The sequence below is a fragment of the Otolemur garnettii genome, unplaced genomic scaffold (assembly GCF_000181295.1).
Source record: "Otolemur garnettii isolate 467f Iridium unplaced genomic scaffold, OtoGar3 scaffold00031, whole genome shotgun sequence".
Lineage (NCBI taxonomy): Eukaryota > Metazoa > Chordata > Mammalia > Primates > Galagidae > Otolemur > Otolemur garnettii.
In genome coordinates, this window is record NW_003852426.1 from 12,281,257 (window position 1) to 12,295,120 (window position 13,864).

Consider the following 13,864-nt stretch of genomic DNA (forward strand, 5'->3'; position numbering starts at 1 on the left):
GGGTTCTGACCTCCCAGACCTGCTCTGATAGTGAAGCAGGCCGTAGAGCAGATGCAGCTGGGCACTGGAACTTCCTAAGGCTCAGGAGGTGGGTACTAAGGCAGAGAGGCCAGCTAGCAGGACCGACAGACACAGGAACTAGAGCTGAGGACAGCAGGGGCAAGGGCAGGGCTCACTCTACCAGCACCATCTCTGCTCTCCCACCCCACCCTGAAGGGGAGCTACAGTTGCTTGTCCCCACATCGGCTCATTGTACACTCTGCTTGTTCTCAAGCCCCAGGGGGCTTTTTCCGATAGAAATGAAGGAGCTGGAGAGGCACACCCCTGCTTTCACACTAGCCAACATGCCCATTCTGCCTTTTTGAAAAGAATTTTTCCCCATGGTCCTGATACCCAGAAAGGTGCTGTCCACCAAATAAAGAACATGGCTGAAGAATGCCTTCCCCTCTTATTTAATCAGAGGTTCACAGCCACCAGCCTGAAGGTGACAAAGCTGATGACACAACTCCGTTCCAGCCACAAGATGAGGGTCGTGCAGGCCAACTCAGATACAAGAATACTTTCTGGTGGCTTATTGAAATGCTGGAGGTAGCACCCGGCCATCCTTAACCAAACCAGCAGGACTGCAGGAGCCCAGGCAGGGTGGAAGCCACCCAGGCAGACAGCTTGGAATGTACAATGGAGCTGAGACTCCACCACCCCTACCAGCAAGGCAGGTGGCTGCTCAGTCCTGGCCCAGGGGCACCCTCTTGTGGACAAAACCCCACTCACACCTTGAGTCCTGTCAATGTGCAGTCCACACTCCACTCCCTAAGCTGTAGGTGGTGGCTGGGCTGAAGGAGCCCCGAGAGGGGAGGGGGGCAGGAAACCAGCAGGCAGGTGGAGTGGGTAACAGCGATCTTGAGGACTGCATGAGGAAGCAGGCAGCAGCTCTGTACTCTTCTGAGTGAAACCCCAAGTTGAAGTAAAAGACCAAGTGAGAGGGATAGGGAGGTACTTCTTTCAGACTCCAGCACCTTCAGGGCCAGGCAGCCCAAGCCTGAATCATCAGGTATCTCCTGGCCAGAGTCCAGAATGGGCTTAGAGAGAGTTCCCAGAGCCTGGGCAAGCTCCAGGCAGTGGGGTAGGACCTGGAACTGGAAGCAGACACCAGTGCCCTGGTTGGCACAGACTCCACAAGGTTATCCGTGGCTCCATCTGACCTTGAGATTAATCCTACAGCCTCTGCCAGCCCAGCCACCAGCCCCCTTTCCTTCTCTCCCCTCACATATTAATTGCTCCAACGTTGATTTGATCTCCCATTCTGCACAGAGGAAATTGCCCTCTTTGCCACTTTCATCCTGTGATTTTTTTTTTTTAATTAGGCCCCTTCAGCCTCTCAGGGCCCAGGGAAAGGAAGCCATTTTGGTCTCTGCCTGAAGAGATTGGAGGAAGCCAAGAGGGAGCTGGATGTTGCCCTAGAAGACCCTTTCCTCCTCCCCCGAGACACCTGGAGCTCAAGGAGAAACCACTTGCCTCCTCACTACCCCAAGGCCACTTCCCCATCCTAGGTGAGATCAGAAAATCCCAGAATCTTGGTGCAGAGGTCTCTGGGGACTATTGTGCCTCAGGGATCCCAGCCCAGATAGAGGAAAGGGTCACCCTTGATGCAGATGGCACCAGAGTAGAATAGTAGCGCCCCATGTCTCTTACACCTAGCAGGATCTTGTGCTCCTATCTCCTCCCAATAGTTCACATGGGTCCCTTCCCCTAAAACTACAAGATGAAGCCCCTCCGTTACCAGAAAACTGTGCTGCCAGAGACACTATGGCAGAGACAAGGTGCCAGCCTTGCCTCCTGAGCACCTAGCTAGAGCTTCTTAAGCTGGGAGTTGGCCCACCTGGGGAGGGGAAGACATCTGAAGAGGTCACCACTAGAAGTGGGGTGGGGGAGAGAGAAGCTTACCCCCCACCCTGGGCCAGAGGTAGCCTGGGTCAAGGGTACCAGAAAGAAACAGCTGAGGTGGGTAGACTTGGTTGAAGAGCAGCTGGGTCCCCAGCATCTTCACCTCCTGGGTCTGCGGCCACTGCTGGAAGTGTAGGACTAGCGTGGCTGTAGCGCCACCTTGTGGCCACAAGGAGGAACAATACCCCCATCAGCATCCGGATCCAAAAGTAAGCCTACATCTCCAGCTTCCTGGGGCAGGGCTAAAGAGTAGGGGAAACCAGCTGATGGGCTATTCCCTTTCCTGTACCCCTCAACCAACCCCTTCAAGGAGCACCCAAACTCTGTGGCCAGAAAGGGGTCCTTTGGGTGGAATCATTTTGTTTTTGGTCAGCCCTAGACCCATTCCAAAGAGACAGGACAGGGCGGCACCTGTGGCTCAGTGAGTAGGGCACTGGCCCCATATACCAAGGGTGGCAGGTTCAAACCCCACCCTGGCCAAAACTGCAACAACAACAAAACAAAAATAGTCGGGCGTTGTGGTGGGTGCCTGTAGTCCCAGCTATTCGGGAAACTGAGGCAAGAGAATCGCCTAAGCCCAAGGGCTGGAGGTTGCTGTGAACTGTGATGCCACAGCACTCTACTGAAGGCAACAAAGTGAAACTCTGTCTCTAAAAAAACAAAACAAAACAAAACAAAGAGACAGGACAAGCAGGTACAAAGCACAGTGTTTATTAAAGGCACAAAGTGGGAAGTCGGAGGGGGCTGCTCTTTCAGCAGTGACCCCACACTCTAACCTGAACCCAGCCGCCCTTCTCTTCTGGTCACCCCCACCCTCACACCACCTGGTGGAGAGCTGTTAGCACCAAAGGGGGGTGGAACCCCACCTGTGGGAGGAGGGAGGACCAGGCTGGGGGATGGGCTTGTTGCCATCTGAGTCCCAGAAAGGAAGGCCTGGGCACCCCCAGGACCAGTCGCTGCCTCAGAGAAGGAGCTTCTGGAATCCTCTGGTCCAATACATCTTTCATTGGTGGTAAGGAGGATCAGGCTCAGAAGACAGGAACCCCCCCATTAGGAGTCCTCTTCTTACCTCTAGTACACCTGCCCCTCTCTTCCCCCTCACAATTGCACCTCCTACTCCCTCCCAGCCCCACCAAGAGGGCTGCCTGGGGGGCACTGAGGCAGGTGGGAGGGGGCTTCTCCTGACTCCACAGGCTGCCAGGCAGGCACTAAGTCCAAACAGGAGGGTCAATGGGGAGTAGTGAGGCAGGGCAAGTGGCTAATTCACACACAAGTGCAGCCTGAAGGGTGAGAGGGGATGCCCCAGCTCTCCCAGCCCCCAGGCTGGCCCCTGTTCCCTGGCACAGGGGCAGCCAGGGTCACAGCACATCGCCCTCCTCCATACTGAAGCTGCTCCGGCGGCTACTGGCCTTGGAGGCCTCTGGGGACATGGTGGATAAGAGGGGGTCAGAGGCCAGTGGTAGCAGTGAGTCATCCAGGAGCATGAGGTCCAGATCCTTCTTGGACAGGTTGGGGAATGGGGAGCCATGCTCTGGCCCCAGGGGTCCAGGGTAACCTGGGGGCCCCTCGTCATCTCCGCCCCCAAAGCTCAGGCTGTGGCTGAAGTCCAGGTGATGGAATGGGGATGGTGGCTGGGCAGGTGGGCCCAGTGGGGCCTGGGGAGGCAAAGCCGGCAGCGGCTCAGGATCAGGGACCTCAGCTCCCATCATCAGGGCTTCCCCTGGGCCCTCTTCACTGGGCAGCTCTTGCTTCACCACTTGCTGGGCCAGCTCTGCCATGTTCATGCCCGAGGGGGAGGTAGTAGGGAGGCCGTGCACTCGAGCCTGCATCTCTAGCTCCTGCAGGGCGGACAGAGAGAGGGCTGGGGGCACACAACCATAGGCACCAGCTGCCAGACCACCTCTGCCCTGGACCTCCATCCCAGCACTTGCCCCTGCCATTGTGGCCTCAAGACCACAAAATGTCCCAGCTAGAAGAAAGCACAGGGTAGCTCTGGAGTCCAGACCAGTGTTTTCAAACTACAAGTTACAGCTCTAAGTGGGTTATGAAACCATACAGGGACTCTTGACCAGCTCTTTCCATTTTTTTTTTTTTTAGTTGAAAAAGATGTGTCTAGACTAGACTGGAATAGAAATTATCAGAACAAGTTGCATCTATTAAGGATGAGTGTTCCTTCATGAAACTTTGATTTTTCACTTTGAGCATGTCTATGTGTGTCAGATTTTAATGTAATTTGTATTATCTGCCGTGAGAAACAGAAAAGTTTGAAAGCTGAAGTCCCATGACCCTTTGTGCAGAGGACCAGCTTCAGATCCAAAGAGAACAAGAGGCCCTCAACACAGCCAGGACTGGAACTGCACGTTCCAACTAGCAGAGTTGGCTTTCCCAAGCCCTGCTTTTTAGTTTGCCCATATGGTGATTCCTAGTACTAGCACCAAATGATTCTAGCACTCCACCTCCCCGCCACAGGGTGACCTAGGCTTTACTTCTCCCTTGAGATTGGATGTAGGGTGTGCTTCCACTTGGTCAAGCACATGTAAGTAGAATCACTGAAGAGTGACACATGTCTTTAAAAGCCAGCTCTAGATGTGCCTGTCCATCAGCCTTGGTCCCAGAATGAGGGTTTCATAAAACGGTACCTCAGCTGCTATTTGTTGTTTAAAGGTGCTGGGGATTGTTTGTCACCAAAGCATAAGTTCTTGACTGATACATCCTCCTTCCTCATGGACATCATTCCCATGTCTCCAACTTTGGAAATGTAAGAACTGCCCCTGGAGTCAGGGATCAGAGCTACCCAAGCAGTCCAAGTTCAGGACCAGACCTGGATACGGAGCCAGAGCTGCTTGTTGGTCATTTCTAGGCGCCGAGAGTGGTTCTCCAGCTCCCTGGACTTCTGCAGATCCTTCTGCATCCTCCGGATGTAGTCGACAGAAGCCTTGAGGATGGTGCCCTTGTTCCAGCGCACGTCCCTGTAGCCGCAGGCCAGGCAAAGTCAGAGGTGCATGCTCAAAGGGGTGGCCAACTCCTTGCCACTGATTTTCAGAGCCTATGTCGCTTGTCCCAGCCTTGCCCACCAGTGCTAGACCTGACCCTGGCCACCCCCTATTTGTGGAAGAGGCTGATTTCAATTGGCACAGAATAGGCCTTCTAGGTGACTTCTGTTGTCACCACTCACCTCTCTGATCTCACGGAACCAAGCAATTTGGAACAGCCTCTTTCCCAAGAGGGCCCAAAGCCAAGCCTACCCTGGGCTCTCAATATTCCTACCCCTCCACACCTCTCTCCTTTCCACCAGTCCAATGCCCTTGAGGAAATTTTCCCAGAGTGGCCAACCCTTTCTCCAGGAAGCTTCCCTTGACCCCAGCGCACTCCCAGGAGAGTGCATCTGCCTTGAGCTTCCTGATTTGGGAATGTGAGGGATCTTCTTTTCTCAAACACAAAAGTGATTCTCTCCCATCCCAGCAGCTAACATGGGGCTGGAGGCAGATAATATTTGTCAGCTTCTGCCCACCCCATGCCCCTACCCTCCCTTGCAGAAATCTACTCACAGGTCATTGGCCTTGGGGATCAGCATTCCCAACTCCTTGATGCGGTCATTGATGTTGAACCTCCTTCTCCTTTCAACTATGGGTGACAGATTCCAGAGGGAGCAATTAGAGGGATGGGGACCTCACCAGGGGAGAAGCAACCAGCCTAGGGAGGAGCACCCCAGGGGCAACCTGAAGTTTAGATTTAGCTGTTCTAGAAAGTAAAGAGTAACCAAAAGATTGGGGTTTCTATGGAGGTAAGGAGGGTCGGGGCAAAGGCCAGACACAATTTAGGGGCACTACAAGGCATAATCCGCCCAGGTTAGGCTGTTAGCACAGTGAAGCCACCTAGGAGGACTATTCCCCACTGCACGGAACTCCTCTGTGGCCCCAGGTTCTATGCCTTAAACCAGAAAACAATCTAAGAAACAGGGAATTTCATAAATATCCCTTCCCAGGAGCTCCTCTCTTACCCTCTCCTGAAAAGGACTAGTGGAAAGAGAGAAAAAATAAACCCAGCCATCACTGAGTTACACTGTGTAACTTAAAACATCTGCAAGGGAGTGGCCTTGGGTGGGGAAGCCTTTCTAGAACTGCTCCAGGTCAGGGAGTGGATGTCTAGGCAGTCCAGGTAAGGGCTAGAGAGAGGGGGAAGGGAGAGGGCGCGGACTCACTTAAATTGTGATTGTCTTTCTTCTGCCGCTCCTTGGCCAGGGCCCCGCTCTCAGCATCTGGAGGCCAGGGGAAGAGAAAGGAGTTGGGGGTGGGGGTGGGGATGAAGGAAGAGGGGAGCCAGGGCACAGAGGGCGCAGTACCTGTGAGTTCCCGCTTCTGAGTCAGGTCCGCTGGGCAGGAGCTACTGGTGACGCCCACCAGGGAGGCTGTGACCTGGGGGTCACTGCTGTACACGTTCAGGTGGCTGCTAGACAGGGGCAGCTGTAGGGTAAGGCAGGGAGGAGGACCCGTCATCCCAAGAGCAACTGTTCCCAGAGACTCCAGGGGCATCAGGTCCACCCTGGGCCCCTTCACCCAGCCATTCAACCTGAAGGTCTGCAGAGTCCCAAGCTGAATAAGACCGATGCAGCCCCTGCCCTCAAGGAACAGATCAAACCAGCGATAAGTGCAGGACAGGCCCTAGGCATTATGGAAGCCATAGGGTGGGACACCCAATCAATTCTGAAGTTTCTGAAGGGTTTCCTGGAGGGTGTGGAACTCCATACAGTCCTGAGCAGAGATGGGAGGGAAGGCACTTCAGGCAGGGGGGAGGGCACAAGCTAGAAGGGGAGGCCAGAGCATGGCCATTCAGAGCAGTGCAAGCCCCAGGACTGCCAGGTAAGCTGTGGACAGGGGCAGGAGACCCGCCTGGGGGTGGGCCCCAGAATGCCCTATTCGACTTGCAAAGACAAACTGGGATTTGGGAAGGGTCAGCCAGTGGTGGTTTAGGCAGGGGCCTGGCAGGAAAAGATTCTCAGCTCCTGCCACAGAAACACACAGAACAAATCTTAGGCCCAGATACCCCACCATGAACTACTAAAGCAACCAGACACTTGCGCCCTCCCTTCCTGCCCCCTCCTTCCTCAGCACTTGCTGGCCCTGTTAGCTGCAGGTTTAGACCCAACTGGTCCCAGCCAGCTCCTGCTAAGCCACCCAGCAATGTCACCAGGGCAGTAGAGATTGAGAATTAACTCCTTGACTACTCAAGGAGGGCTTTCCCTTGGTGGCATGGGCTGGGGCCAGGATCAGGGAAAAGGACAGGAGTACGCAGAGGAGGCTTAGGACCTCTAGGAGAAAGTGGGGTGCTAGTAACTCCACCTGCTCAGTGTAAACACTTGTCAGCTTTGCCCTCAATTTCTTACCTCACCAAATATCCTCACAACCCTGTGGTTCCACAGCATCACCCTCATTTTGCAATTGGGAAAATGGGCTTAGAATGGTTGGTGGACTTCCCAAGGTCAAAACAAAAGCCAGAAGTGAGGCCTTTCAAGTCCAAACCCAGCTCCTTCCCACTCGCCACCTCACCTCTGCCCAGGAGACCCAGAGAGTTGGTCATGCTGCCAGGAAGCTGCCAGAAGGAGGGGTCTTGTGGTTGGGGACAAGGCCAACCCCATATCATTTGCCCCACGGACTGAGGGACAGAGGCTTTTGCCTGCTGGGCCCTGGGCTTGGTAGAGGAGAGAGGCCAGATCCCTGATGGAACTCCACAGCTCCAGGCCTCCCTGTGGGCACACTGCCCACCCCTATCCCACAATGCTCTCCCTGCCTTCTCTGCTCCCTCCCCTACTCTGAAAGCCTTCCCTACTGCCCCAGCACCTCTCTCCCCTCTGAACCTCATGCCATACACAGGCTGAGGCACATCCTTCTTGATCCATAATTCTGCTGGACCTTGGGCCCTTGTCACCTACAGAAAGATGCTGGCTCTGCTTGGGGAGGACCCTGTCTCTAGCTCTCTCCAAGCTCAAAGTCACAGCGGGCTCTCCAACCCCCACACCCCTTACACACCCACCCCAGCCTGGCCAGGAGTACCGTGTTGGGCATCTGCATTTCAGGATTGATGTAGCCCAGGACGTCGTCCAGACGCATAATGTTGTCAATGACATCATCAAACTGGAAAAGAAAAAAGTCCACCTGGGGAGTGCCCACCAGGACATGGGCCGGAGGAAGGGGCACTGAAACAGCCACTGACTTGGAGGGACCTGGGAGCCCACCTTACCCACCCTGCTCATCTGGGAGAGGAAGAAACAGACTGAGTGAAGGGAGGAGCTGTCCACATCTCACTGGCCCCAAGGCCAGGCAGGGCTTCTGCCTAAGGAGCCTAGCTGCCCCAGGAGCTTCCTTGATATACCTTCTGCCAATAGTGTAGTTACTGGGCTTCCCTGGATGAGTGTTTGGTTTCTTCTTATCAGAGCTTTCTTTTTTTTTGAAACAATGTCAAGCTGTCACCCTGGGTAGAGTGCCGTGGCATCATAGCTCATAGCAACCTCAAACTCTTGGGCTCAAGCAATCCTCTTGCCTCAGATTTTCTATTTTTAGTAAAGATGGGGTCTCGCTTTTGCTCAGGCCTGTCTCGAACTCATGAGCTCAAGCAATCCACCCACCTCAGCCTTCCAGAGTGCTAGGATTACAGGCGTGAGCCACCTTGCCTGGCCTTACCTATCAGAGCTTTTAAAAGTGGGGATGGTGTTTCCCCCATGAGGCTGGGGCTCCCTAAGGATAGGGCTGTGTTGCCCCTCAAACTGGGGCTCCCCGAGGACAGGGCTGTGTCTCCCCTCAGACTGGGGGTCCCTGAGGGCAGTACCTCTGCCCCTGCCATTAGAGTAGGAATCTCAGGAGCACAGAGGTGGCACCAGCTCTACCAGCCACAGCAGCCACTGGCCAACTCCTCACTCACCTCCCTCTCCGGGTTGGAACCGATGTGTAGCATAGCCATGGGACTATTGGGAGCACTGTTGCCTGCTGAGGATGACAGCACATGTCCAGCCCGCACCCCTGGGGAAGCGGCTGGTGGGGGCTTCGGGGAGCCCTGGGCCGGGCTGATATGGGCGGCAAACTTGTTCCCGTAGGTCTCAGACAGGTACTCCCGCACCTTCTGGTGCTGGGACTGTTGCAGATGGTAGGATGTGGGATTCTCCAGGTAGGACTGCACCTGGGGAGGGGGAGAAGGTGAGGACTCTAGGAAGTGCTGGGACCAGCAGTGGTAGGGACAGCCCAGAGCAGGCCCTACCTTCAGCACCTCCCCGGGCACAGGTGGCGGTGACTGGAAGTGGACGGGGGTGTTGATGGCCGGGGTGGGAGGCCCCCCCAGCTGCTGCTGCTGCTGCTGTTGCTGCTGCATGTAATGCATGACGGCCTGCTGCTGCATGCGCTCCCGCTGCTCCTCCTGCTGCGCCTGCTCCCGCATGAGCTGCATGCGCAGCCCGATGCGTGACGCCATGGTGGCTGCTGGCACTGGCTCCCTGCGGACAATGGGGGGGTTAGGTCTGTAAGGTACTTGTCCTCCTCATAGCACCAGAGTTTGGGGATGGGTCTGGACAAGTGGGGTGGCACCATCATACAGGGGATGACACTGAGCCCCAAGAGGGGAAAGGATCTGCCCAAGGTCCCTGAGCAAGTGGGTGACACAGCTGAGATAAAAGTTCAAGCTTCCAGATCCTGGAGAGAGCTGGAGATTCTCTGTTCTTTGTGTATTGTAACAGGTCAGTTTCAAACTCCTGGAGGCAACCTGGACCCCTTGCTCTGTCTCATGCCCACATGCTGACCCTGTTAGATCTGACCTCAAACACATCCTCCTCTGTGGCCCCCTCCACTGCCACCAATGTGAGCCCAGCCTACCCACGTCTTAAGGGATTCCTGAAGGAGCCGCCTAACACTCAGATGCTCTCCTCCTGTCTTGCCCCACACCATTCTGCTTGCAACTCAGTAATTAGACAGATCGTGTTAAAACTTAAGCCAGATCCTGCTGCTCGCTCTGCTCCAAATTCTCCATGGCTCCCTCTTTACACAGAGGAAAATCCAAAGTCCTTACCATGGCCAGAAAGGCCGTGCATGATCTGCCCCTACCTCACACCACCTCTGACCCTATCTCCCCTTTTTCTCCCACTGGTTCCATCTGTTCCAGCCACACCTCCAGCCTCTTTGCAATCCCTCAAACACCACAGGCATGCTCCCACCTCAGGGCCTTTGTACCTCCTACTCCCTCTGCCTGGAATGCTTTTCCCCCAGATGCCATCATGGCTCACTCTTTCACTTCCCCCAAGGCTCAAATGTTACTTTCCACAAGCATCCTATCAAAATTGCAAAATGCTTACCTCCCACGCCCTTACTCCCTATGCCCCTTCCCTCTTATTCCCCTCCATATCACACATCATCATCTTAAATACTATACATTTTTGCTTAGTTATTTCATTCATTGTCTTTCTCTTTCTTACTAGGAATGCAAACTCCCCTGAGGGCAGACATTTTGTCTGTCTTGTTCCCTGCGATACTTTGGGCCTCTCTGGTCCAGGGCCTGGGATATAGTAGGATGTGGTAGGTGCTGAATTGCATATGCAATGAACGATTATTGTTTATGAGCCAGGCACTGAGGATACAATACAACCATAGTCCCTGGGCTCATGGAGCCTACAGTCTAGTAAACGAGAAAGGCAAGTCCACAAGTAATTACAACCCTGTGTGGGGAGGGCCACATTAGGGCACCTGGTGCTGCCAAGGCCCGGAGAGGACTTCTCACCAGCAGCCAGCACATCAGCCCTAATCTTTCATGGGTCTCAGCAAGACAGGAGTGACGGGCTCTCAAGCCTAGCCTAGAAGGCAAGGGGATGGGCAGAATAAGTCCTGCAGCTCAGAACACTCCATCTCTGGCTCACAGAGCAACCCTGGGCAAGGCCCTCCCCCTCTCTGAGCTTTCGTCTTTCCATGCACTAGATGAAAGCGTTGGGCTCTGGGATTGGCTGGGACTCTCTGAGATGTGCAGGGCTCCTAGAGGCACCCCAAACTCCAAGAAAATCTTGTGGGGGCTGGAGGGTCCTGTCTTGGGGATATTGCAAGAGGCAGTTTGACCTCATGGTTGAACAAGGGCTTTTAAACAAGGCAGACAAGGGCTTGAATTCCAGTTCTGCCACTTCTTGGCTGTGTGACCTTGGGCAAGTCACTTAACCTCTCACTTTCCTCATCTGTAAACAGTTTCTACTTCAGAAGATTAGTTAGAGTGTTAAATCAAAATAGTATGTCTTGCACAGCACACAGCACCTGGTAGGCTGAGCACGTGAGACATGGACAGGTAAGCTGACCAGTATGGCCCAGAGGCCAGAGCTGTGTCCCAAGCTCCTAAGAGTGAACCCCAGACCTCTGGGTGTGGTGACAGAAAGCAGCACAGGCTGCAATGTTCTGGCAAGTGCCAGATACAGGACTTAGCATTGGTGACAAGTACTAGCAAATAGTTAGCAAAAATCACCAGATCCTACAAACAACATTAACTTGCATTTTTTGAGCATCTGCTGAGTGTCAGGCAAGGTTCCCAGCACTTTCACCTCAAACAGCCCTATGAGGTGGCTTCAGTTATTAGTCTCCTTTAATAGATAAGGAAGAAACAGAGACATAGGGAGACTGAGCGTCTTGAGACGAGGGCAGAACTGGGACCAGTCGCAGGCAGGGACCCCATACAGAGCTGACAAGGAGCTTGTCCCTGGCTGCACAGCTGCTTGATCCAGGGCCAGGACTAGAGCCTAAGTGACCTGGCTCCCCATCTGGGCTCCCTTTGCCACGGGCCACTTCACTACAAGGTGGGAAAGCAGACAGCACCCTCACCTCACCTCCCTTCCTTCTCTGCCCTCCTAGGCCATGATTCAGTGAAGGGTCTGCCCCAGTGCCTCTGTGCCTGGGTCTCTCTGCCCAGCTCCCACCAGGGCAGTCCCCAGGGAGAAAGGAGCAGACACCCTCACCATCCCCTCCTCCATCCTGCAGCAGGGACACAGCTGCAACCTCCACCCTCCCCCTTCCTGTGCTTCTACAGGGGGCATCCCTGTCTTTACACCCCTCTGTGCCCCATACACACTAGCACTATAGACCTCACGGGTTCCGACCCTAGCCCAGCCCACCCTCTCACAGCTGCACCCCCCCATACACAGTGCTAGGCAGCCCCTCCCCACTCAGGGACAATTTAACTTCAGTTGGCAGGGGGAGGAGGCAGGCACCAGGCCTGGCAGTGCCAGCCGGCACAGGGAGGGCTTGAGGAGAACGAGCCCCTTGTTTCTCTGACAAAGAACTGGGTGCCTGGCCTGTCCTGAGCTAGAGCAGGCTTTGCTGCGAAGATGGGACACTGTGCTAGGCCTGCTCAGCCTCAGTTCTCATCTGTAAAATGGACTCAGGAACCTCTACCCCACCACCTGCCTAGAAATCTGTGAGAGCCTTCTCCTAGGAGAGGATGTTGGATAACTGCCAATAGCGAGGTTTCTGCATCCAAGAATGTCAGCAGCTTCAGCCTGTCCTGTGTGTTTCGACAGGGTGGTTTGGAAGGCAGGGCAGAGTGAGGCTTTTGCACTCACCAGCCTGTCATTGTCAGGAATGTCACATCCCACAGAGCTCCTTTGGCCAGCAGAGATCCAACCATCGCCCTTTGCTCTGGTTCCCAGGCTGGGTTCCTACAGCTTTCTCCCCTTGCCCTAGTTTGGGTGGGATGTGGGTAGGAGTCAGGGAGAGACTTGAGGGGATCAGAGGGTGAAGGGGGTAGTCCAGGACATACTAATCCCCCACCCTCACGGTCAAGCACATCTACCCACTCTCAAGGCCTGAGGAGCCACTCATAGCTTCCCCTAGTGCCCAGTCTAGCCAGAAGAGCTTAGAGAAGGGATATGGGAGAACCAAAATGCCTCTCCATCATCCAGACTCCAAACTCACCAGGTCTAGACAAGGTCCAGCATTCGAGCCAGCAGTAACGCTAGGGGCCTGGAGTGCCTGCTGGGTGCAGACACCAGGGCGGGTGTTTCCCAAAAGAACCAGATAACCCCCTCCTTCTTAGAGGAGGGGTCTGACTCTGCCCCAGAGAACCCCTTCCCCATTCCCTCAGGACCCTCCAACTGCCTCCCAAGGCTGCCCACCCAGAGCCTCTCAGCTAACTCTGCCTCAGCCCAAAGCTCAGTCTGGCTTCCAACTTGGTCATGACCAAAATGAGCTTCGCGCCTGACAGACTCACTGCCTGTACTGGCTGGGTGACTGAAAAGCCACTTAACCTCTCTGTGTTTGCTTTCTTTCTCTGTAAAATACAGCTAATAACAGCACCTGCCTCCTGGGGCCATTGGAAGGATTCAGGGTGGCACTATGAGTGTGTGAAAGCCACCTGGCCCACTAGGCATTTGATAATGGGGGGTTCCTGGCCTCCTCTGGGCAAGATTAAAGCTAGATTCATGTAGCCTTGGTATGAATCATCGGGTCAGAGCTTTTCCTGAGGGAAGATAAGGACAGAGGGAGAGGAGGGACAAGGGGAAATCACTGGCCTCCATGAGGGAAAAGTAAGGAGAAAACAGGAGGTTCTACTTCCAGAACAGAAAGTCTCAGACATAGGACAGAAGATATCAAAGACACAGCACTAAGTGGAGGAAGCAAGCTGCAGAATAAAATGTACAGCCTGAGCCCATTTTGGCAAGAAATGGGTCCATGTGAAGAAAAGATTAGAAAGATCTTAATATCGGTAGCTGAATATTTGCTGAATGTCTGCCACGGCCCAAGGCTGGATGCTGTGCTTTTATTTTTTATTTTATTTTAATTATTTATTTATTTATTGAGATGGAGTCTCACTTTGATGCCATGGCATCACAGGTCACAGCAACCTCAAACTCTTAGCTTAAGTGATTTTCTTTTTTTTTTTTGAGACAGAGCCTCAAGCTGTCCCCCGGGTAGAG

The 13,864-nt window shown here is 54.2% G+C and overlaps 1 protein-coding gene across 3 annotated transcripts in view; it reads right to left on the minus strand.

The window, feature by feature from the left end:
• Positions 1–2,639: 2,639 nt before the first annotated feature.
• TFEB (transcription factor EB) overlaps positions 2,640–13,864 on the minus strand; it is a 55,799-nt gene continuing 44,574 nt past the window's right edge. The window contains exons 2-9 of one of the 3 annotated variants that reach the window (XM_023512873.1): positions 9,193–9,424; positions 8,860–9,114; positions 7,995–8,075; positions 6,287–6,407; positions 6,146–6,202; positions 5,493–5,568; positions 4,766–4,913; positions 2,640–3,782 (exon numbers count right to left, since the gene is read on the minus strand). In XM_023512873.1, coding sequence (XP_023368641.1) covers positions 3,303–3,782; positions 4,766–4,913; positions 5,493–5,568; positions 6,146–6,202; positions 6,287–6,407; positions 7,995–8,075; positions 8,860–9,114; positions 9,193–9,402 — 1,428 coding nt within the window. In that variant the 5' untranslated portion in view covers positions 9,403–9,424 and the 3' untranslated portion in view covers positions 2,640–3,302. Of the gene's footprint in view, positions 3,783–4,765; positions 4,914–5,492; positions 5,569–6,145; positions 6,408–7,994; positions 8,076–8,859; positions 9,115–9,192; positions 9,506–13,864 lie in introns of those variants that run through there. The other 2 variants (XM_003789178.3, XM_023512874.1) reach the window with 2 other exon arrangements.